Source organism: Entelurus aequoreus, linkage group LG22 (genome assembly GCF_033978785.1).
Source record: "Entelurus aequoreus isolate RoL-2023_Sb linkage group LG22, RoL_Eaeq_v1.1, whole genome shotgun sequence".
Taxonomy (NCBI): Eukaryota; Metazoa; Chordata; class Actinopteri; order Syngnathiformes; family Syngnathidae; genus Entelurus; species Entelurus aequoreus.
In genome coordinates, this window is record NC_084752.1 from 9,732,287 (window position 1) to 9,756,204 (window position 23,918).

Below are 23,918 nucleotides of genomic sequence, written 5' to 3' on the forward strand. Positions count from 1 at the left end.
AGTGTAAGAAAAAGATTTTATTTCTAAAAAGATTGCTGGCAGGAGCGAAGATAAGGAAGATATCAGATTCCATTGCTTATGAATACACTTCATGAAAGATTACCTAACATTTGGATTGTATTAAAACAGCTAATTTATGCACCTCTAAAGTGAACTCCTCACATAGTGCAAGGCATTTTGTGCTTCAATAATATAATATGGAAACGTTAACAATCATAAATATATGTAATTGTGTGTTTTAGGCTATGACGTAACAGCACCTTGTCATCATGTAGTAGATGAAACAACATCATCAATTCTTCATATTAGCAACAGAAGTGTGCCAATAAGGTGTTTGGCAAATATAAAGTGTCCCGTGGTGCAGAATCAGCTGCTGGCAGACCTGCAGCAACGCTAAGAGTGAAGACAGAAATTCACACATTCTTCATGCTGGCTGCTGCTCTAAAGAAGGAACAAAAAAAACATATGATAAAAATGTATCCGTTACTCTTAAAACTGTTGTATACACGCTATCATATACATCAGTGGCTCTCAACCTTTTATCACCAAGTACTACCTCATAAAACAAAGTAGCACCATCATGACCAACATTAAAATACAGTAGCGTAGTAGGCCCAAGTAGAGATTCTCACCCGCTGTGTTTTTTTCAGATGTGGTTGACAAAACACCAATGAAGCAGCCTTCACTTCAAAGCAATATGCAGTTTTTAATACCGTATTTTTCGGACTATAAGGCGCACTTAAAATCCTCATTCATTTTCCTCAAAAATAGACAGTGCGTCTTGTAACCCGGTGCGCCTAATGTACGGCATAATTCTGGGTGTGCTTACAGACCTCGAAGCAATTTTATTGGGTACATGGTGTAAAGAGAAGTGTGACCGGTAGATGGCAGTCACACATAAGAGATACGTGTAGACTGCAATATGAAGGCAGTAAACAACATCAACACTTTAAATGTTCAATTGAGAATATACAAACCCCGTTTCCATATGAGTTGGGAAATTGTGTTAGATGTAAATATAAACGGAATACAATGATTTGCAAATCCTTTTCAACCAATATTCAAATGCATGCACTACAAAGACAAGATATTTCATGTTCAAATTCACAAACTTTATTTTCTTTAGCAAATAATAATTAACTTAGAATTTCATGGCTGCAACACGTGCCAAAGTAGTTGGGAAAGGGCATGTTCACCAGTGTGTTACATGGCCTTTCCTTTTAACAACACTCAGTAAACGTTTGGGAACTGAGGAGACACATTTTTGAAGCTTCTCAGGTAGAATTATTTCCCATTCTTGCTTGATGTACAGCTTAAGTTGTTCAACAGTCCGGGGGTCTCCATTGTGGTATTTTAGGCTTCATAATGCGCCACACATTTTCAATGGGAGACAGGTCTGGACTACAGGCAGGCCAGTCTAGTACCCGCACTCTTTTACTATGAAGCCACGTTGATGTAACACGTGGCTTGGCATTGTCTTGCTGAAATAAGCAGGGGCGTCCATGGTAACGTTGCTTGGATGGCAACATATGTTGCTCCAAAACCTGTATGTACCTTTCAGCATTAATGGTGCCTTCACAGATGTGTAAGTTACCCATGCCTTGGGCACTAATACACCCCCATACCATCACCGATGCTGGCTTTTCAACTTTGCGCCTATAACAATCCGGATGGATTTCAAAACAATTTGAAATGTGGACTCGTCAGACCACAGAACACTTTTCCACTTTGTATCAGTCCATCTTAGATGAGCTCAGGCCCAGCGAAGCCGACGGCGTTTCTGGGTGTTGTTGATCAACGGTTTTCGCCTTGCATAGGAGAGTTTTAACTTGCACTTACAGATGTAGCGACCAACTGTAGTTACTGACAGTGGGTTTCTGAAGTGTTCCTGAACCCATGTGGTGATATCCTTTACACACTGATGTCACTTGTTGATGCAGTACAGCCTGAGGGATCGAAGGTCACGGGCTTAGCTGCTTACGTGCAGTGATTTCTCCAGATTCTCCGAACCCTTTGATGATATTACGGACCGTAGATGGTGAAATCCCTAAATTCCTTACAATAGCTGGTTGAGAAAGGTTTTCTTAAACTGTTCAACAATTTGCTCACGCATTTGTTGACAAAGTGGTGACCCTCGCCCCATCCTTGTTTGTGAATGACTGAGCATTTCATGGAATCTACTTTTATACCCAATCATGGCACCCACCTGTTCCCAATTTGCCTGTTCACCTGTGGGATGTTCCAAATAAGTGTTTGATGAGCATTCCTCAACTTTATCAGTATTTATTGCCACCTTTCCCAACTTCTTTGTCACGTGTTGCTGGCATCAAATTCTAAAGTTAATGATTATTTGCAAAAAAAATTATTTTTTTTTAGTTTGAACATTAAATATGTTGTCTTTGTAGCATATTCAACTGAATATGGGTTGAAAATGATTTGCAAATCATTGTATTCCGTTTATATTTACATCTAACACAATTTCCCAACTCATATGGAAACGGGGTTTGTAGAACACAGTGCTCAAAAAGCTGTCAAAATGTTTTTAGTACGACTTCGGTAAGCTATGAAGCCGCACAGCTTGATGGATTGTCGGCGCATTAAACATACGAGTATTATTATGGTGTGTGTATAAGGACCGCAAAATGGCACCTATTAGCAAACACATTACCTGACGTTTTGTTCCGCATTATAATGCAAAACCAACGTTTCTTACCTTCTGGTACCTGCTGATCTGTTTTTGGGATCTGCATAACTCCTGAAAATGTGCGCTTGCCACCATTGTAGTCTGTGCCGACACCGTAGTTATAACCTTCTTTTTCCCTACCTACTTATGTGGCATTCATCCTCCGCTGTTGCCATTTCTAATATAAAGTAGTGTAAAGTTCTTACTTATATCTGTCAGCAGACTAGCTATCAAAGCGCTAATAACTGTAGTGGGTTTACATAATTTACCCACGGAACTTTAGTTATTAGACGGTTCCGGTCGGACGTTTTTTTTACAAGACACATTTCCGACGTTGCTGTTGCATTATTGAGCCACGGATGAGGAGATGCTGCTCCGTTATTGATTGAAGTAATCAATAACGGAGGTGAAGGTAAGACATATTATCTGGCGCTTGTTTCGGAAAATCGTGCAAAAGCAACTATTCTTACATTCTGGTACCTGCTGATCTTTTTTTGGGATCTGCATAAGTCCTGAAAATGTGCGCGCTTCCGCCTTTGTAGTTTGTGCTGACCCTGTAGTCGATAAGCTTCTTCTTTTTCTCTATCTTCTTGTTGTGTTTGACATTCATCCTCCACTGTTGCCATTTCTAATATAAAGTAGCATAAAGTTCTTACTTATATCTGTCAGTAAACTCGCTATGAAAGCGCTAAAACATACCGGTGTAGTGAGTTTACATTATTCACCCAAGGAACTTTAGTTATTTGAGAGTTTCGGTCGGACAGTTTTTCACGGGACACATTTCCGGTGTTGTTGTTGCACTAGTGAGCCACGGATGAGGAGATGCTGCTCCGTTATTGATTGAAGTAAAGTCTGAATGTCATTAAAACAGTTAGCGCCATCTTTTGACACTTCTTCCACTCCCGTCCTTGCACGCTACACCGCTACAACAAAGATGACGGGGAGAAGACGCTGTCGAAGGTGAGCCACGTAAATAAGACTGCCCACAAAATGGCGCATCCTGAAGCGACTGTCAGAAAGCGACTTGAAGATGGTCTGTAAAACATCATCTATGCAACATTTTGACCAAAGAACCACCATTACATGTTATGTAGACCACAAGGAAGTGTTTTACATTTAGAACACAACCATAATATGACCCCTTTAATGCGCCTTTTGATCCGGTGCGTCCTATGGTCCGAAAAATACGGTACCTATAAGAAGACAGTAAGTTTGACTTCTACAGAAGTCTCTAAAATAAACTTTATGAGATTTTCAGACATGCCAGCTGCACCTGATAAGCAAACATGTTAGCATTTAGACACAGTTTGGAATGCTAGTGTGAAAAAAGGTTCCGATATTTAAATATCTATCGAAGGCACAACGACATTTGAACAATTTACTGCGTCCGATGAACACAACTAATGAATAATCCAGAGAGGTTCATTAGCATACTTGCCAACCCTCCCGATTTTCCCGGGAGACTCCCGAAAATCTCCCGGGGCAACCATTCTCCCGAATTTCTCCCGATTTCCACCAGGACAACAATATTGGAGGCCGTGCCTTAAAGGCACTGCTTTTAGCGTCCTCTCTCATCTGAATCATTCACCCCTTAACAGCCGCATGCTGTCCAGGCGTCTGCTTTTTCCTCCATATAAACAGCGTGCCGGCACAGTCACTTAATAATGTTGAGTTTGACGGGTTCAACAATGGTCTTTACTGACATGTTGTATGATCTGTTAACTGGTTTACTGATAACATTAATTTCAAGCACACACACACAGGCATACTTGTTCAACAGCCATACAGGTCACACTGAGGGTAGCCGGTTAAACAACTTTAAAGGCCTACTGAAACCCACTACACCCGACCACGCAGTCTGATAGTTTATACATCAATGATGAAATCTTAACATTGCAACACATGCCAATACGGCCGGGTTATATTAGTAAAGTGCAATTTTAAATTTCCCGCGAAATATCTGCTGAAAAACGTCTCGGTATGATGACGCTGCGGATGTGACGTCACAAGATCAATAGGACCTTTTAGCCTAGCACCACCGCCAGCTTAAAGTCGTCTGTTTTAATGGCAAAATGCCACATGATTCTGGACATCTGTGTTGGCGGATCTGTTGCACTTTGTTCATTGCATTATGGAGAAAGAAGCTGAGCAAACAAAGAAGAAAGTTGTCGGTGCGAAGCGGAGTATTTTGCGAGGGAAGTCAGCCGGCGTTTCACTGTTTACATTCCCGAAAGATGCAGTCAAGATCGAAGAACTCGGACAACAGAGACTCTTACCAGGAGAACTTTGACTTCGATACACAGGCGCCTGTAGAGAACTGGGACAACACAGACTCTTACCAGGATTACTTTGACTTCGATACACAGACGCAGACGTGGTACCGTGAGTACGCAGCTGCGCTTCCAAACATTTGATCGCTTGCCCGTACGTGCATGTCACGTACGTAACTTTGGTTAAATATATAAGCTTTATGAACCTTGGGTTAGGTGAACGGTCATTTGTGCTGTGGGATTGAGTGTGTTGTGCAGGTGTTTGAATTTTATTGGCGGGTTATATGGACGGGAGCTAGGAGCTAGCATAACAAACACCTATGTGTTTGTTATGCGGGATTAATTTGTGGCATATTAAATATAAGCCTGGTTGTGTTGTGGCTAATAGAGTATATATATGTCTTGTGTTTATTTACTGTTGTAGTCATTCCCAGCTGAATATCAGGTCCCACCCGCCTCTCACAGCATCTTCCCTATCTGAATCGCTTCCACTCCCCACTAGTCCTTCACTTGCACTTCCCTCATCCACAAATCGTTCATCCTCGCTCAAATTAATGGGGAAATCGTCGCTTTCTCGGTCCGAATCGCTCTCACTTCTGGCGGCCATCATTGAAAACTGTAGGAAAGAGTCAGCAGTGCTACCTCTTGTGACGTCACCTACATCCGGGATAGGCAAGGCTTTTTTTTTATCAGCGACCAAAAGTTGCGACCTCTATCGTCGATGTTCTCTACTAAATCCTTTCATCAAAATATGGCAATATCGCGAAATGATCAAGTATGACACATAGAATAGATCTGCTATCCCCGTTTAAATTTAAAAAAATCATTTCAGTAGGCCTTTAACACTGTTACAAATATGCGCCACACTGTGAACCCACGCCAAACAAGAATGACAACCACATTTCGGGAGAACATCTGCACCGTAACACAACATAAACACAACAGAACAAATACCCAGAACCCCTTGCAGTACTAACTCTTCCGGGACGCCACAATAACATCTACGGCTTTTGGAGCTCAGTGCACAACTGCACACACAACAAGAAGGAGACGAAGCAGAAGAACGAAGACATGGCGACGACGAGTAAGAAGAAGAAATACGCTTGCAAGTTCCAAAATGATTGGAAAAAAAGAATTTCATTTCATCCAAGACAGCTCGAAGGGGAAGAGGTATGCTGCCTGCACCCCAACCCCGCCCTCCATCTCCCGAATTCGGAGGTCTCAAGGTTGGCAAGTATGTTCATTAGGTCTTCAAAAAATGATGCGGTTTTGTTATTCTTATGGCCAGACCTGTGAGTATTTCCGTACCTGACGGTTTGGCCTTCCTCAGAGGTTGTCACGTGATGTTGCTGTGGCGTGTCTGGTCAGCTGATTTAAATAGATTTTGGCGCTGTCGTCCTGCTTGTAGTAGCAGGCTGACAGCGCCTTCTCAAGTCTCACCCCTTCAGGACTGTGTCCCACGTGTGGGAAAGTCGGTACGCCCCCCCTCGTCCCGGTTCACAGTCTGGGTGGCGCGTTTCCGGATCTCGATGGCTTCTCTGATCCAACGATGGTATTTGTTGCTCTCAGTGCTGATGACATGTGCCTTGTCCCAATCCATGTCTCTCTTGCAGTGGTCTGATCTGGCAGACTTCAGTTGTTCTTGTTCTGCTTGTCGTCTGTTGTGGCCGAAACCGTCAGGTACGGAAATAAACACAGGTCTGGCTATAAGAATAACAAAATCGCACGACTCGTGAATGCTGACCAACGACTCAACAGCAGCATGTAAGTCCAAACTGTACAGCCAATCAACTAGCTTGTGGGCGGTCTAAAGTGGTGTTTGTGGATTGGTCCTAGTGCTTGACTGATCTCCATTCAATATAGTGTGACCTTATTTTTCATCAATAACAAGTAAATAACATTTATTGAAGACTCTTGTTGGCAAAGATGTCCATGATCGGAATGGGAGGAACGGCACCTTCATCAATCAATCACATTTTATTTAATCACAAGTGCCTCAAAGGGCTGGATAAAGCACAACGATATCCCTTGATCTGAACCCACATCCGGGCAAGGAAAAACTGCAAAAATCCAAAACGAAAAAAACCTTTGAAATCTTTACTACTTTCTTGAATTCAATAGTTTCTCACCTTCCTTGTCAACAAACTGACACTCGCTACTTTCTTTGGCCCCGTGGTGGCTTATTTGCAGTCATATTGAATAGGGGAAACAAAGTATATAGACTGATTCAACAACACAGGGAATAAATGTATATGTATATATATATATATATATATATATATATGTATATATATATATATATATATATATATATATATATATATGTATATATATATATATATATATATATATATATATATATATATATATATATATATATATTAGGGCTGCGAATCTTTGGGTGTCCCACGAGTCGATTCAATATCGATTCTTGGGGTCACGATATAAAACGATATTTTTCCGATTTAAAACGATTCTCTATTCATTCAATACATAGGATTTCAGCAGGATCTACCCCAGTCTGCTGACATGCAAGCAGAGTAGTAGATTTTTGTAAAAAGCTTTTATAATTGTAAAGGACAATTTTTTTATCAACTGATTGCAATAATGTAAATTTGTTTTAACTATTAAATGAACCAAAAATATGACTTATTTTATATGTGTGTTGTCAAGCTTATGAGATGCGATGCAAGTGTAAGCCACTGTGACACTATTGTTCTTTTTTTAAAATGTTGTTATAAATGTCTAATGATAATGTCAATGAGGGACTTTTAATCACTGCTATGTTGAAATTGTAACTAATATTGATACTGTTGTTGATAATATTCATTTTTGTTTCACTACTTTTGGTTTGTTCTGTGTCGTGTTTGTGTCTCCTCTCAATTGCTCTGTTTATTGCAGTTCTGAGTGTTGCTGGGTCGGGTTTGGTTTTGGAATTGGATTGCATTGTTATGGTATTGCTGTGTATTGTTTTGTTGGATTGGTTAATAAAAAAATAAAAAATAAAAAAAATAAAAAACATTTTATAAAAAAATCGATTTTTAAAAAATGAGAATCGATTCTGAATCACACAACGTGAGAATCGCCATTCGAATTCGAATCGATTTTTTCCCACACCCCTAATATATATATATATATATATATATATATATATATATATATATATATATATATATATACACACACACATATATATATATATATATATACACTACCGTTCAAAAGTTTGGGGTCACATTGAAATGTCCTTATTTTCAATGAAGATAACTTTTAAACTAGTCTTAACTTTAAAGAAATACACTCTATACATTGCTAATGTGGTAAATTACTATTCTAGCAGCAAATGTCTGGTTTTTGGTGCAATATCTACATAGGTGTATAGAGGCCCATTTCCAGCAACTATCACTCCAGTGTTCTAATGGTACAATGTGTTTGCTCATTGGCTCAGAAGGCTAATTGATGATTAGAAAACCCTTGTGCAATCATGTTCACACATCTGAAAACAGTTTAGCTCGTTACAGAAGCTACAAAACTGACCTTCCTTTGAGCAGATTGAGTTTCTGGAGCATCACATTTGTGGGGTCAATTAAACGCTCAAAATGGCCAGAAAAAGACAACTTTCATCTGAAACTCGACAGTCTATTCTTGTTCTTAGAAATGAAGGCTATTCCACAAAATTGTTTGGGTGACCCCAAACTTTTGAACGTTTATATACAAACATTTATATATATACATATATATATATAAATGTGTGTGTGTATATATATATATATATATATATAATACATTTTTATTCAGGCCATCAATCGTTGGATCTCATTATACTAAGTAATGTGAGTGCAGTTGAAGGAAATGTAGTACATCACCAGTGAGTACCTCAGAACAAGGAGCAGGACTTTGGGGGTCTGAAGGGGTTATCACTGGAGGGGACACCGACCAGGAGTGGGTCCTTGGAGGCATTTTGGAGACAGAAGTTTCTCAGCTCGGCAGCAGCTTGGGACACCTGAAGAGGCAACCGTTGTTGTTTAAGAGCAACACCTTCACACACACTAATGACTGTAATGTAACAATACTCTTCTTTACCAATAATGTTCATGTAAAAGAAAAGTATATTTCCAGTATAATGAGTACTGTACAACCACATTGGCTTTTTCCTAAGTAGTCACGTGACTAGCAACAACAACCTTGTGTTTGTCTTCTAAACTTGCTACAACTTTGTTACATTTTAAAAACAACATTCGTTTAAAGTGTTGATAAAAAGGTCAACAGTTGACGCGCAGTATGGTGTTGACTTTGTATGAACTAACACACTTTATCTTCGCCATTCAACAGGCGCTTAGTTTGATGTTTGTTGGCCTTTCGCACCTTGATCCGACGAAGACTGGCTTCGAAGCGGAGCTGCTTCACGGTCCTCTGGGCGATGATGAAGTTGTTGCTGGCGTTGTTATTCGACATGGCGACGGCTGTCAGGGAGAAAAGTCTACAGTTGTTTTGTGTACACGTCCACCATAGACAGGAAGTTGGTCCGAAAGCCAGGCTCTAAACCTCTTCTTCCAATGGGAACAGCGGAAGTTGAATTGTCCCGCCTAGCCCATGCCAGGGCCAATTCTAATTGGTTTTCCTGTGTGTCAATCTACTTCCCTGTTAGAAACTACAGTACTGGATGCAAGTTTAGGACTCGCATACAGTACAGATGCAAGGGCAGGGATGACCACGCCCCTCGCTCCCCGGAGCTCATTTGATTGGTCGCTGCAAAGTATCTCGCTTGTGCCTTGATTACGCCCCCTTCGGTGGCTGAAGGAAGCACAACTCTACTTTTATTAAACCTTACTTTAAAACTAGAGATGTCCGATAATATCGGCCGATAAATGCTTTAAAATGTAATATCGGAAATTATCGGTATCGTTTTTTTTTTAAATTATCAGAATAGTTTAATTTTTTTTATTTTTTGTTTTTTTATTAAATCAACATAAAAAACACAAGATACACTTACAATTAGTGCACCAACCCCCCCAAAAAAACCCTCCCCTATTTACACTCATTCGCACTCACACAAAAGGGTTGTTTCTTTCTGTTATTAATATTCTGGTTCCTACATTATATATCAATACAGTCTGCAAGGGATACAGTCCGTAAGCACACATGTGCGTGCTGCTGGTCCACTAATAGTACTAACCTTTAACAGTTAATTTTACTCATTTTCATTAATTACTAGTTCCTATGTAGCTGTTTTTATATTGTTTTACTTTCTTTTTTATTCAAGAAAATGTTTTTAATTTATTTATCTTATTTTATTTTATTATTTTTTTTAGAAAGGACCTTATCTTCACCATACCTGGTTGTCCAAATTAGGCATAATAATGTGTTAATTCCACGACTGTATATATCGGTATCGGTAATTAAGAGTTGGACAATATCGGAATATCGGATATCGGCAAAAAGCCATTATCGGACTTCCCTATTTAAAACGCTTTCTCCCCTCTAACAACCAAAAAGCTGTGAAAACTATGATGCTGTGCTCCAAATTTGGATTATTTACGGAACTTGTGTGAGCCCATGGCTTTACACTTTGCTATATATATTTGTAGATGTCGGGAACGACGACAATGGTTTGCAGGTAAAAAGGTATCTAACGCTTAAACCAAAAATAAACAAAAGGCGAGTGCCGCTGAGAAAAGGCATTGAAGCTTAGGGATGGCCATGCAAAACGAAGCTAAAACTGAACTGGCTGCAAAGTAAACAAAAACAGAATGCTGGACGACAGCAAAGACTTTCAGCGTGTGGAGCAGACGGTGTCCACAAAGTACATCCGTACATGACAATCGACACCAAAATAGGAGCGCAAGACAAGAACTAAAAAACTACACACAGGAAAACATCAAACAAACACAAAATAAGTCATGGCATGATGTGACAGGTGGTGACAGTACACCTACTTTGAGACAAGAGCTATAGTGACGCATGGTTGGTTATGGTTTGAATTCATATCCAACAATTGCGAGAACGACTTTTTATTGTCAATATCGGCTGCTGAGTTTAATTTTTCGATGTTTTCTGCTGGTGGTGTGCCTCAGGATTTTTTCGATGGAAAAATGTGCCTTGGCTCAGAAAAAAGCCGAGTTATTTTGATAACCCAATTTATGAGTTGCGAGTGTTGGGTTCAATTTTGGAGTTATTTTTATGAAGAGCAATCCATTTTTTGGGTTGTAAGGGTATTATTTTAACTACATTTCTGGGTTTTCAAAACTAAGAACCATTTTTGGGTTGTTTTTCAATGAGTAATGCATTTTTGGGTAAAAGGCTTTTTTTTATTATTAAATAGGTACTTTTTTCTTGAGGGGAATTTTATTATGGGTTAATCTCAATCAAATTATTTACAATCACACATCTTATGTACATGAAAATATTTGAGCATGCTGTATAGTACTACTATAACCATACAATTCTTGTAAAAAAAATGTCACTCATACCTTGCTTTTGAGTATATTTTAATGGAATAAAAATAATTTTGATCAGTATTTGGGAAGGAGTAGGACAAACCAGCAGTAAAATGTATACGTTTTAACCAACTATTGGGTCAAGGAGAGGTAAATTGTGCAACCCAATCGATGGGTTTGGAATAACCCAACATTGTAATGAGCATAACTCAGCTTTTGTTTGAAATAAATTGAACCCAATATTTGGGTTATGAATCAACCAACATTGAGATATCATAACTCAACTTTTGGGTTAAATAATTAAACCCAATAGTTTGGTTGGGAATAACCCAACATTAAGTTATTACAACTCAACTTTTTGGTTAAATAATTTAACGCAAAAGTTGGGTTGAAAAATTACCCAAAATGTGGAGTTAAAATAACTCAAATAAGGGGTTCATTCTTTTCTGAACCAGCAGTTGGGTTAAAATTGGGTTATTTTTTAACCCAACATTTTTTAGTGTGTACTTTTTGGGATCTCCCTGGGAGAAAAAAGCATAACAAAATTGTACTATCACAAAATTGTAGTACAACAGAGTTGTAATATTACATAATTGTATTATAGTATAGTTTTATATTATTATATAAAGATAAGTAGTTACTGTAATATAACACAGAACAGATATGACATCAGATCATAAACATTCTGTCAGAAAAATTGTATTTAAATTATCAAAAAACTTTCCATTCTGAGTTTCCAATGAACAGACAAGAAGCTGTCTCTGTTGCACCAAGCCAAACGCTTGGAAGATTCAGCTGTGTACGATAGAAACAGACGGGAGGGGTCATCCATTGTCCTCGAAAACCTGATCAAGCTAAATCCAGGACAAGCCCAAGCCCGAGGGATCTTCTTCTTTTGTCTTCAATGTGACCGAAAACAATGACTGTTTACATACTCCCCATTCCTGTTGAGAAATGTGTTGTTGCGTAAACATTGAACATCTAAATAAAAGAGAAGACGAAAACCTTCTTCGTCAGAGCGTGGTGCAAGACTGTACAGAGAGTACAGTGGCCATGTCTCTCCTCAATATTGACTCCAAATGTAATTCTGTCTCTGTTTGATTCCTTGCCTTTTGTCTTTTTTAATAAATGTCAACAGTGTTTGAACCTGACACATCCACTTGCTGTAATAAAGACCAAGATCATGAAAATGTGCTGCTCCTTTATTTTCATATAATCAAAACTCCATAGATTGCCATTTTTAGAAAACAATTTCATGATGATTTGTTGTTGATCTTTTTTTAATTACTTCAAAAAAGTCAACTTTGTTAAACAATGAGCTCAATTCCTTGATGTCACTCAGATGAATTGTCCCCTGAAAATCAAGAAGACAGAGGAGTGATGACATGATTATTATGTCCATATATTAGTGAAACCCATACTTACAAGTGATTGGTCCAATGGTCAGTGGCTTGATTGGAATCTGTGAGGCAGAGCGTTGTGCTCTCCTTGCGCAAGACTAGATGGTGGGAGCATGTCAAAACATTAGAAACAATAACAGACGTAGAATTGAAATGTGACTCACCGGAACGCAGGTGTATGTCCTGCGGTCACACAGGCTAAGGCTGCAGTGGAGGTATACATTTCGGTATTCTCCCTGAAGAAGAAAGAACAGGGCAGAAAAACGAGCCCGAAGGGATGAACCGCTCTCAACCACTGACACTTGTTGGCGGTCAGTGGGACATCTGATGAAGACAATGGAAGACAACGACTTATCATCAGTATTCTCCGAGCATCTTGGTGCTGAATTACCCAACTGAGCATAGACATACTTATTGTAGATGAGGGAGTATCGCTCAGGGACGTCAGGGTTTGAGAAATGAGAGGCGAAGCAGTCCTCCAAAACAACTGCCAAGCTGGGATCTCTCTTGTCCACAGAGACCCCCACATATAAAGGTGAGCCCACTGGAAGGACCACCCCACCTGCTGGATAAGCTTCTGTATAGTTGGAGTTGCGGAACAGGACCATGGAGGCTCTAGCTTTGGCACCTGAACCAACAACACTGCCTTCCAACCTGTCAATGAAATACACATAAATTCATAAACTACTTCTTAGTTCCTCTTCTTATTCTAAAGTTTAGTGGTCACAATTATTATTTTTTCCGGCCCTAAATAAATGATGACATGGATGTCTTTTAAGTCAACATGTTTACTAAAATCATTGCAAATCATCACAAATCATAAATGGACTACTCACGCCAGGAATGGCCTGATGGCCACATTTAGTTTGCTCTCTGTTTCCAGGGGATAAGCACACGAGAAAGGAAGACTCATAGGGACAGAAAAGGACGTGTTGATTGTTGGATAGATGAATAAACTGTTGGAATAGATGGCATGTGTGCTGTTGGTCTGAAAAACACAAAATCATGACGTGAAACATTGACAATTCAAATACAGTCCTTAATGGTTGAGGTACTTAAGAGAGTCAGCAAAGGTTGAATGGTGGCAACTGGACTCTTTCTTGTTTGTTGAAGACGTTTCATCATTCATCCATAAGGTTTCTCATCCATTCATTCATTTAGCACTTGTCTTCATTTGGGTTAAAAGGTAAGAGGCCAATCAAAGCACACACACAAACAACATTCGTTCATACTCACATTCATACTGTGAGTATGCAATTTCAGTCTCTTACTAAACTAGTGTGCATATTTTTGGAATGTGGGAGGAAGTCGGAGTACCTGGAGAAAACTCACGCACGCACAAAGTACACACTCATATCTAAACTCCAAACATCCCAGAACAAGCTAGTCAGATTACTTCTAGACCTCCACCCCAGATCCCACCTCACTCCTACCCACTTCTCCAAAGTGGGCTGGCTCAGGGTGGAGGACAGAGTAAAACAACTTGCACTGAGCCTAGTCTATAAAATCCGCTACACCTCCCTGATACCGAAGTACATGTCAAACTACTTCCTTAACGTAAATGACCGCCATAACCACAACACCAGGGGGAGCTCCACTAACCACGTTAAACCCAGATTCCGATCTAACAAAGGTCTTAACTCATTCTCTTTCTATGCCACATCAATGTGGAATGCGCTCCCAACAGGTGTAAAAGAAAGGGCATCTCTGTGCGGAAGTATTGGGACACCATTGTGTCCCAATACAAACAGCGTCTGTTTTCATCGCAAAATTCCACAGTATTCTGGACATCTGTGTTGGTGAATCTTTTGCAATTTGTTTAATAAACAATGGAGACAGCAAAGAAGAAAGCTGTAGGTGGGATCGGTGTATTAGCGGCTGGCTACAGCAACCGCAATAAAAGTTCACCTCCAGGCAGCTACAACCCTAAACTAACACCCTCCCCGGATTGTTAATAATCAAATGTAAACAATCAAATGCAGATACTTTTTCTTATCCCTTCTGATCTCTCTCTCTCTCTCTCTCTCTCTCTCTCTCTCTCTCTCTCTCTCTATGCCCACTACTTGTTGTCCATATCCTACCAAGTCAGACCTACACTGTTCCAATATCCATTTCTCTGTTCTCAATTGTTGATGACTGATGATAACAACCAAACCTAACCCCCCCCCCCACCCCCACCCCCCTCCACACCCCGGATTGTAAATAATGTAAATAATTCAATGTGATTATCTTGTGTGATGACTGTATTATGATGATAGTATATATGTAATAGTATATATCTGTATCATGAATCAATTTAAGTGGACCCCGACTTAAACAAGTTGAAAAACTTATTCGGGTGTTACCATTTAGTGGTTAATTGTACGGAATATGTACTTCACTGTGCAACCTACTAATAAAAGTCTCAATCAATAAAAAACAACAACACAGAGACACCCAAGTGGAGATTCGAACCCTATATTTCCTGACTGTGAAGCCAACATTTGACCGATTGTGACCACTCCTTGGCGATACACACACCAAGGACATAAATGAAGGAAAGTCCACACCTAAAATGTGGACGTGAAGAAGTCTTCAGGATGAAAGATGAAATGTCTTCAACAATCAAGAAGTGTTCAGTTGCCTCCATTTCACCTTTGCTGATGACCAAGACCCGATGACTGGCAATCTACAACACTTATGATCTAAGATGACTCCTCTGCTTACATGTTGAAAATGAGCATGCATGCAACTGGAGAAATGGTTGAATCATAACCAAATGTTGTTGTTTGTTTGCTTGGAAATAAAATACGTAACTACCTAAAACAGTACAGTACATTGTGTTTGTTTTTACCGTCAGTTTGTTTCCACAAGCATCTGCCTTAACATCAGCTTCGTACCACACGACATCATCTTGCACCCTGACCCAGGAACAGTTGTGGACTGCCAGGTTTCCAGTGAGTGGGTTATAACCAGCGCTTGTTGTGCTAACTGAACTCAGGCCCACTTGGATTTTGTCAGAGCCACAAATAAGACGAGATATCCTGAGTGGAGCGTCCGACTCTGAAGAAGATATTATGGGGGCATCAATTTTTCTTCCTTAGTGTAATATTCTAAATTATCATTCAAATAAATAAAGAAATTAAAGTCACCTTCGCAAATGACGCCTGCATCCTCCCTGTGAACACAGTTGTGTCTCCCAAATCCAAGATGTCTGCAGCTCGCTATGGAACTTTCATTGCCATAACAACGGACGTCATCCAACCAGATGGGTCCACTGCCTTGTCCGAAAGCTGCACCGTGCAGTGCTGACCGAGCTCTGCCACAGTCCAACTGTCTGCACACCACATTAGCGTTGGTGAGGTCCCACCCGTCGTCACACACCGTTCCCCACTGTCCATTATGGTAGACCTCAACTCTTCCAGAGCAGCGGTTGTCAGAGTTGACCAGCCTCAAGGGTGAAGCAGCTGACACAGAAAAACACATATCATTTATGTATGTCAGCCTACACATTTTGGAACTAATGACATCATGACATTGATCAAACTGCAGACTTTGTATCTGATGATTGTTAACTAACATTTTTACACCACGTGGGTCCAAAATAGAGATTTTAAAGTCTGTAACCTATTTCTTCTTACCGTCACAAACCACGCCAGCATCTTCCTGGTGACCACAGTTGTGTGAGCCAATCCCTTGGTGGTTGCACTCACTGAGCTTTGATTCACTGCCCGTGCATCTGACATTGTCCAACCAAATGGGTCCTCTGCCTTGTCCAAAGAAGGCTCTCGGTGGGGCTGATAAGGCTCTGCCACAGCCCAACTGTCTGCACACTACCTTGGCATCATTTATGTCCCAGATATCATCGCACACTGTTCCCCACTGTCCACGGTGGAAGATCTCCACTCTTCCGGCGCAGGAGTTGTTTCTACCATTTACCAGAAGAACCTCACCCTCTTTTATTGAGGGTACTGTTGTTGAGGGAGTGTGAAGCGCTTCACTAGTGGTAGTTGTTGGCTCCACTGGGGTAACTTCAGGTTCCAATGTTGAAGAACTTAGTACGTCAACCTCTGAGCACAAAAAAGTTTTGTTTAGACTGAATGATATTTGGTTCCTACACCTACAGACAATGCGAATTGGATTCTATTCTATGTTTGTATTACAAAAATGCCTGGAATGGAATAATACCTGCACAGTAGGCCAGACGGCACGTGGATGGCTTGACAAGCTTGTACACGTAGTAGCTGGACTCTCTTCGAGAGCACAGCTTGACATGGATGGTATTTGAATCAAAATGGCAGCATTCCCTCGACCAGGCATTACACACAGTGCGAGTTACAATTTCACCCGATTGTGTGGGGTGAGGTTCCGTTATCCATAGAGGTGCATGTGTTCCACACATGTTTTCTTCAATACATCTCTCGGGAATACGTGCACTGTTGTCCCCCAGAAACAGACGATACCAACCTTGCCACTGAACATTTCGGTCACAATTGGCCTGGTTGCTATTATTGTATCTAAATTCTGTGGAACGCCAGTCATCGTTGAGGACAGTGTAGCTCTCACAAGGGTCTACACAGCTCATCCCATTATTTCCAATACAGTCCATGCCTGCTGGACACGAAGCGTTGCCACATCTGAACTGGACAGATGGTGAAGAAATGCCAGATCTGGAATGCAAAGCAGGGGTCAAGCATTCGTAGGAGCCTGCTGTGTTTTGGCAAACCCAAGGCGGCGTGCAAGATGAGTCGGAGAGGGAGCATTCATCAACGTCCACACAGCCGCTGTCAGGTGACCACTGGTAACCTTGGCGACAACATGAACCGTCGCTGCAGGTGGAGCGATCGTAACAGGTGACACCATCGCCCAAGAAGCCATCTTTGCAGACACATGAGAAGCCGGGAAAGGTGTCGCCCCTTTCCTGTGACTGCTGGCATGTTGCTTCATCATGGCATGTGTCACAGCTGGAAACAACTGAACCTGAGAAAAATCAACCGCGTTAAATGTTGTTTTCATTTCTGAAAAGGACTCCACAATCCCTATGTGCAAAAAGTGACGACTAGCATTTATTAGCGTTAATGTCAAAATCAACCTTATAGTATTTTAAAAAAATTAAATAACACCACCCAGCTCAAGACGGAGAACCTTTAGGTGGCGCTAGTGGACACCATTGTCTGCCGATCACAAATGTGTCTATGATGAATAGGAAAATAAATATCGTTTTTTTTTCTTGGCTCCAAATCAAATTCTGCTTATGGCCCCAATTTACTCACTGGCCGCCCTGAGTAAAACGTCTGATACCAAACAGTGTCAGGGGTTTGGATTTTCATCCATTTTGAAGTAAACGCCATTACATGTTGGATTTTATTTTATTTTAGAAGTTTAATTGAACATTTGAACCTCATGTTGTGCAGACCAACAAACACACAAACAGGTGCAAAATACCGGTATTAGTATAGTGCCGCGATACTAATTAATTAATTAATTAATTATATTCGGTACTATACCGCCTCTAAAAAGTACAGATGACTTTGAATATGACCAATGTATGATCCTGTAACTACTTGGTATCGGATTGATACCCAAATTTTTGGTATCATCCAAAACTAATGTAAAGCATTAAAAAAAAGAGGAATAAGTGGTTATTACATTTTAACATAAGTGTAGATCAGGGGTGTCCAAACTTTTTACACTGAGGGCCGCACACGGAAAAATTAAAGCATGTGGGGGCCATTTTGATATTTTTCATTTTCAAACCATAACTAAATATATGCATTTTTTATTTATTTTACCTTTAGGGGTCCCGGGGACCATAAAGGGTCTCAGTCATTAAAATGTTAAAAATAAGTCAGATTATTATTTTTTTTAAATTAACGCTTACAGTAAATCTCTATATCAAGTTCAAGTTGATATAAAGTAATACAAATTTAAAAAATATGTTTTATGGCTTTTCTGTCAAAAACAACTTAGTTTTTTTTATAGTAAAACTGAAATATGCAGTATTTAGTAATTAGAGCCCTAAAAGATCAATAATGCAGGACACCATTGATTTTAATTCTTTCATATTTTTGATTAATCACAGTGAAAAGATAAATAAAAAATCACTAAATATATTTGGGATCCAAAAGGTGCCCCACTCATAAAGTGATACATTTTTATTAGGTTTTTCTTTTACTTTCAACACTTAAGTTACGAGATCAACTTCAGATATATCTGTCGATTTTATGCTGGAACTATTATTTAGTTTGTTTTATGCGCTTTTGTCAAAGAAAACTTTGATGTTTTTATATGGCTACTACACAATATATGCAATATTTACCACATAAAACATTTTAAAGTGAAATATTTGAAGTAATTGGAGCCCTGAAAATAATTAATTATAACATGGATTATTTGTCATTATATTATTTTTTTGAGCAATGGCAAAAAAATGAAAAAAGACAAAAGAAAAAAAAAAAACAGCCTGCATGGCAGCTTTTGTGTCAACATTGCAACTTTTTCTCGTTAGATTTCACCTCATTCCACTTTTTTTAATGTTCTTTTTTATTTTTCCAATAGTATTTCCAGAATGTGTGGCGGGCCGGTAAATAATTAGCTGCGGGCCGCAAATGGCCCCCGGGCCGCACTTTGGACACCCCTGGTGTAGATAGAACATGATAAAACAGAAAATAAGCAGATATTAACAGTAAATGAACAAGTAGATTAATAATTCATTTTCTACCACTTGTCCTTAATAATGTTGTCAAAATAATAGGTAGATAAATGACACAATATGTTACTGCATACGTCAGCAGCTAAATTAGGAGCCTTGGTTTGCTTACTTACTAATAAAAGACAAGTTGTCTTGTATGTTCACTATTTTATTCGAGGACAAACTTGCAATAAGAAACTTAGGTTTAATGTACCCTAAGATTTTTTCTTCAAATAAAGCCAATAATGCAATTTTTTGTGGTCCCCTTTATTTAGAAAAGTATCAAAATTACATTTTGGTACCGGGACAACACTAATACAAATCAGTAAAAATAAAAATGATATTTTTTGTGCTACTTTTTTCCGTTTAACATTAATGGAAGTCAACTTCAGTTATTTTAACATTTTAAACAGGGATGAATAATATGCAGTAACTGATCCTGAATTTACAGATTCACTGTAAGACTAAATGCACTTTTTTTTTTTATTGCTCATGTACTTTATATATTTTACCAACTTGCCTGCCAAAGTGCTTCTAGAATCCCACTGACAATTTTGTCTTTTATATGCATGTGATATAGTTTAGTATAGATTAAATGATGATATAATGATGATGCCAAAGTGAACTATACTGATGATGAATTAGTAAATGATACATACTGTATGAATGGAACATTAGATTGCAGTCAATGAGCAGAGGTCAACTCCAAGAAGTCCGAAGAACATGTTGGATATCAAGATAAAGATGCTGATACCAATTCAAAAATATATTGTTTCCATGTGAAATTGACATGTTATTTTTGTGTTTTGTCAATATGATAAGTACGATTTGTAAATGTAGCTGTTTAATACAAAATTGGATTGAAAAGGTTTTTGCGCACCAAAAAAACCGAGATGTTTTACGTACATTTACAGTAATATGATTAATAATAGCAATAGGATGTAACAGTGTAGTATGGTAGTGCTGAATACTTACAATTGTGATGTCAAAGCACATTTTTAACATCCTACCTGAAATCCTTCCCGTGGCGAGCAACACGATGAAGAACCTAAAGGTCCCTCCAGACATCCCCATAGTGGCGCAAACACACCGATCGGGTCAATAGGGTTTTGCAAGAATTGTTGGCGTCACCTGGACCAGGAGACGAATGTTCCAAGTGAAGACAGTGAGAGAATTTATAGGCCAGTCTTGTGTGCACACAATCTTACAAAACAATAAGTTATCAAACAGAAACACAATATCAAGCACACTCCAACACAAGTACGCACACAACACACAATACGCTTTACCGGAATGAAACACACCCGAACAAACAACTTAGCCTCTTTTGTAGTCATTGCAATGGCCCACAAAAATGAAAAATGGATCAAATGATAATTTATGGTCATAACATGAACACCAGTGTTCATTTGAATGCAAAGTAGTGATAAAAACCATAAAATAATAAGAATTTTAATATTGCACCTACATTTGTTAGCAATTTATTATTTTATTTTGTTTTGGCTGCTTCCTGTCGCTGTGTGCATGTTAGTTTTTTGTCCAATCAGATTTCCGCTTTTCTTGTTCATTTATTGTGGGAATGTCAAAGAGTTTTGGTTGAAAACAACAAAAGAAGCAATCACATCCCAGTGACACTGCAAACTTGTATTCTTAAAGGCCTACTGAAATGAATTTTTTAAATTTAAACGGGAATAGCAGATCCATTCTATGTGTCATACTTGATCATTTCACGATATTGCCATATTTTTGCTGAAAGGATTTAGTAGAGAAAATCGACGATAAAGTTTGCAACTTTTGGTCTCTGATAAAAAAAAAAAGCCTTGCCCCTACCGGAAGTAGCGTGACGTTGTCAGTTGTTCACTTCCTCATATTTTCCTATTGTTTTCAACGCAGCTAGAGCTATTCGGACCGAGAAAGCGACGATTACCCCATTAATTTGAGTGAGGATGAAAGATTCGTGGATGAGGAACGTTAGAGTGACGGACTAGAATGCAGTGAAATACATATCTTTTTTCGCTCTGACCATAACTTAGGTACAAGGGTTCATTGGATTCCACACTCTCTCCTTTTTCTATTGTGGATCACGGAGTTGTATTTTAAACCACCTCGGATACTATATCCTCTTGAAAATGAGAGTCGAGAACGTAAAATGGACATTCACAGTGACTTTTATCTCCACGACAATACATCGACGAAGCTCTTTAGCTACTGAGCTAACGTGATAGCATCTGTCTCAAATGCAGACAGAAACAAAATAAATAAATCCCTGACTGGAAGGATAGACAGAAGATCAACAATACTATTAAACCATGTACATGTAAATACACGGTTAATAATTCTCAGCCTGGCAAAGCTTAACAATGCTGTTGCTAACGACGCTGAGGCTAACTTAGCAACTTAGCAACCGGACCTCACAGAGCTATGATAAAAACATTAGCGCTCCACCTACGCCAGCCAGCCCTCATCTGCTCATCAACACCCGTGCTCACCTGCGTTCCAGCGATCGACGGCGCGACGAAGGACTTCACCCCAACACAGACGCGAAGGCGGCTAGCATCGGCTAGCGCGTCTGCTATCCAAGTAAGTCCTTCTTGTTGTGTTGCTACAGCCAGCCGCTAATACACCGACCCACCTACAACTTTCTTCTTTGCAGTCTTCATTGTTCATTAAACAAATTGCAAAAGATTCACCAACACAGATGTCCAGATTACTGTGGAATTATGAAATGAAAACAGAGCTTTTTGTATTGGCTTCAATGGGCTACCGATACTCCTGTTTCACTGGCTAGGTCACGCGCATATGTCATCATCCAAAGGCGTTTTCAACCGGAAGTTTAGCGGGAAATTTAAAATTGCACTTTATAAGTTAACCCGGCCGTATTGGCATGTGTTGCAATGTTAAGATTTCATCATTGATATATAAACCGACCACGCAGTCTGATCAATGATGAAATCTTAACATTGCAACACATGGCAATATGGCCGGGTTAATTTATAAAGTGCAATTTTAAATTTCCCGCTAAACTTCCGGTTGAAAACGTCTATGTATGATGACGTATGCGCGTGACGTCAATCGTTGAAACGGACGTATCCGGACACATTGTATCCAATACAAAAAGCTCGGTTTTCATCGCAAAATTCCACAGTATTCTGGACATCTGTGTTGGTGAATCTTTTGAATTTTGTTTAATGAACAATGAAGACTGCAAAGAAGAAAGTTGTAGGTGGGATAGGTGTATTAGCGGTTGGCTGCAGCAACACAACCAGGAGGACTTTGACTTGGATAGCAGACGCGCTATCTGACGCTAGCCGCCGACCGCACGGATGATCGGGTGAAGTCCTTCGTCGCTCCGTCGATCGCTGGAACGCAGGTGAGCACGGGTGTTGATGAGCAGATGAGGGCTGGCTGGCGTAGGTGGATAGCTAATGTTTTTAGCATAGCTCTGTGAGGTCCCGTTGCTGAGTTAGCTTCAATGGCGTCGTTAGCAACAGCATTGTTAAGCTTCGCCAGGCTGGAAAACATTAACCGTGTATTTACAGGTCCATGGTTTAATAGTATTGTTGATTTTCTGTCTATCCTTCCAGTCAGGGCTTTATTTCTTTTGTTTCTATCTGCATTTGAGCCCGATGCTATCACGTTAGCTCCGTAGCTAAAGTGCTTCGCCGATGTATTGTCGTGGAGATAAGTCACTGTGAATGTCCATTTCGCGTTCTCGACTCTCATTTTCAAGAGGATATAGTATCCGAGGTGGTTTAAAATACAAATCCGTGATCCACAATAGAAAAAGGAGAAAGTGTGGAATCCAATGAACCCTTGTACCTAAGTTACGGTCAGAGCGAAAAAAGATGCGTCCTGCGCTGCACTCTAGTCCTTCACTCTCACGTTCCTCATCCACGAATCTTTCATCCTGGCTCAAATTAATGGGGTAATCGTCGCTTTCTCGGTCCGAATCGCTCTCGCTGCTGGTGTAAACAATGGGGAAATGTGAGGAGCCTTTCAACCTTTGACGTCATGCTACTTCCGGTACAGGCAAGACTTTTTTTTATTAGCGACCAAAAGTTGCGACCTTTATCATCGATGTTCTCTACTAAATCCTTTCAGCAAAAATATGGCAATATCAGGAAATGATCAAGTATGACACATAGAATGGATCTGCTATCCCCGTTTAAATAAAAAAAAATCATTTCAGTAGGCCTTTAAGAACAGGCTGCCCTATGCAAGAAGAAACTTATTTTAAAAATGTCGGAGGGCCGGCATCATGGGGGGGACCTGAGGGCTTCATATGATTAATTAACTCTTTAACTGCAGCAGAGTCACTTGCTCAAACTGATTAAAAAAAGCAGTTCGATCTACACTTTTTGCATTTGGCCGAGCAGTATATTACTTCCACTAAGTGAATGTCTCTCTGTCACATTAATATAAATAATATAGTGTTTTTGTATAGTATTGATGCTTTGT

At 39.6% G+C, this 23,918-nt stretch overlaps 2 protein-coding genes across 3 annotated transcripts; both read right to left on the minus strand.

The window, feature by feature from the left end:
- si:ch211-286b5.5 (uncharacterized protein LOC100003596 homolog) lies at window positions 1-9,633 on the minus strand. 2 transcript variants are annotated; one of them, XM_062033443.1, is made up of 3 exons: window positions 9,319-9,633; window positions 8,830-8,956; window positions 1-436 (listed from the first exon to the last, which is right to left on the minus strand). In XM_062033443.1, the coding sequence occupies exons 1-2, from the start codon at window positions 9,406-9,408 to the stop codon at window positions 8,831-8,833; spliced, it is 216 nt and encodes a 71-aa protein (XP_061889427.1). In that variant the 5' UTR covers window positions 9,409-9,633; the 3' UTR covers window positions 1-436; window position 8,830. The 2 variants fall into 2 exon arrangements, with proteins under 2 accessions (XP_061889427.1, XP_061889426.1); XM_062033442.1 differs by having other exon boundaries at window positions 1-441; window positions 9,319-9,623.
- Window positions 9,634-12,580: 2,947 nt separating this feature from the next.
- Window positions 12,581-20,534, minus strand: LOC133639877 (uromodulin). The gene is made up of 10 exons (XM_062033542.1): window positions 20,471-20,534; window positions 16,958-17,758; window positions 16,411-16,839; window positions 15,922-16,236; window positions 15,624-15,832; window positions 13,627-13,778; window positions 13,202-13,444; window positions 12,955-13,114; window positions 12,816-12,888; window positions 12,581-12,744 (listed from the first exon to the last, which is right to left on the minus strand). Exons 1-10 carry the CDS (start codon window positions 20,532-20,534, stop codon window positions 12,725-12,727), a joined length of 2,466 nt encoding a protein of 821 aa, XP_061889526.1. The 3' UTR covers window positions 12,581-12,724.
- Window positions 20,535-23,918: the final 3,384 nt, after the last annotated feature.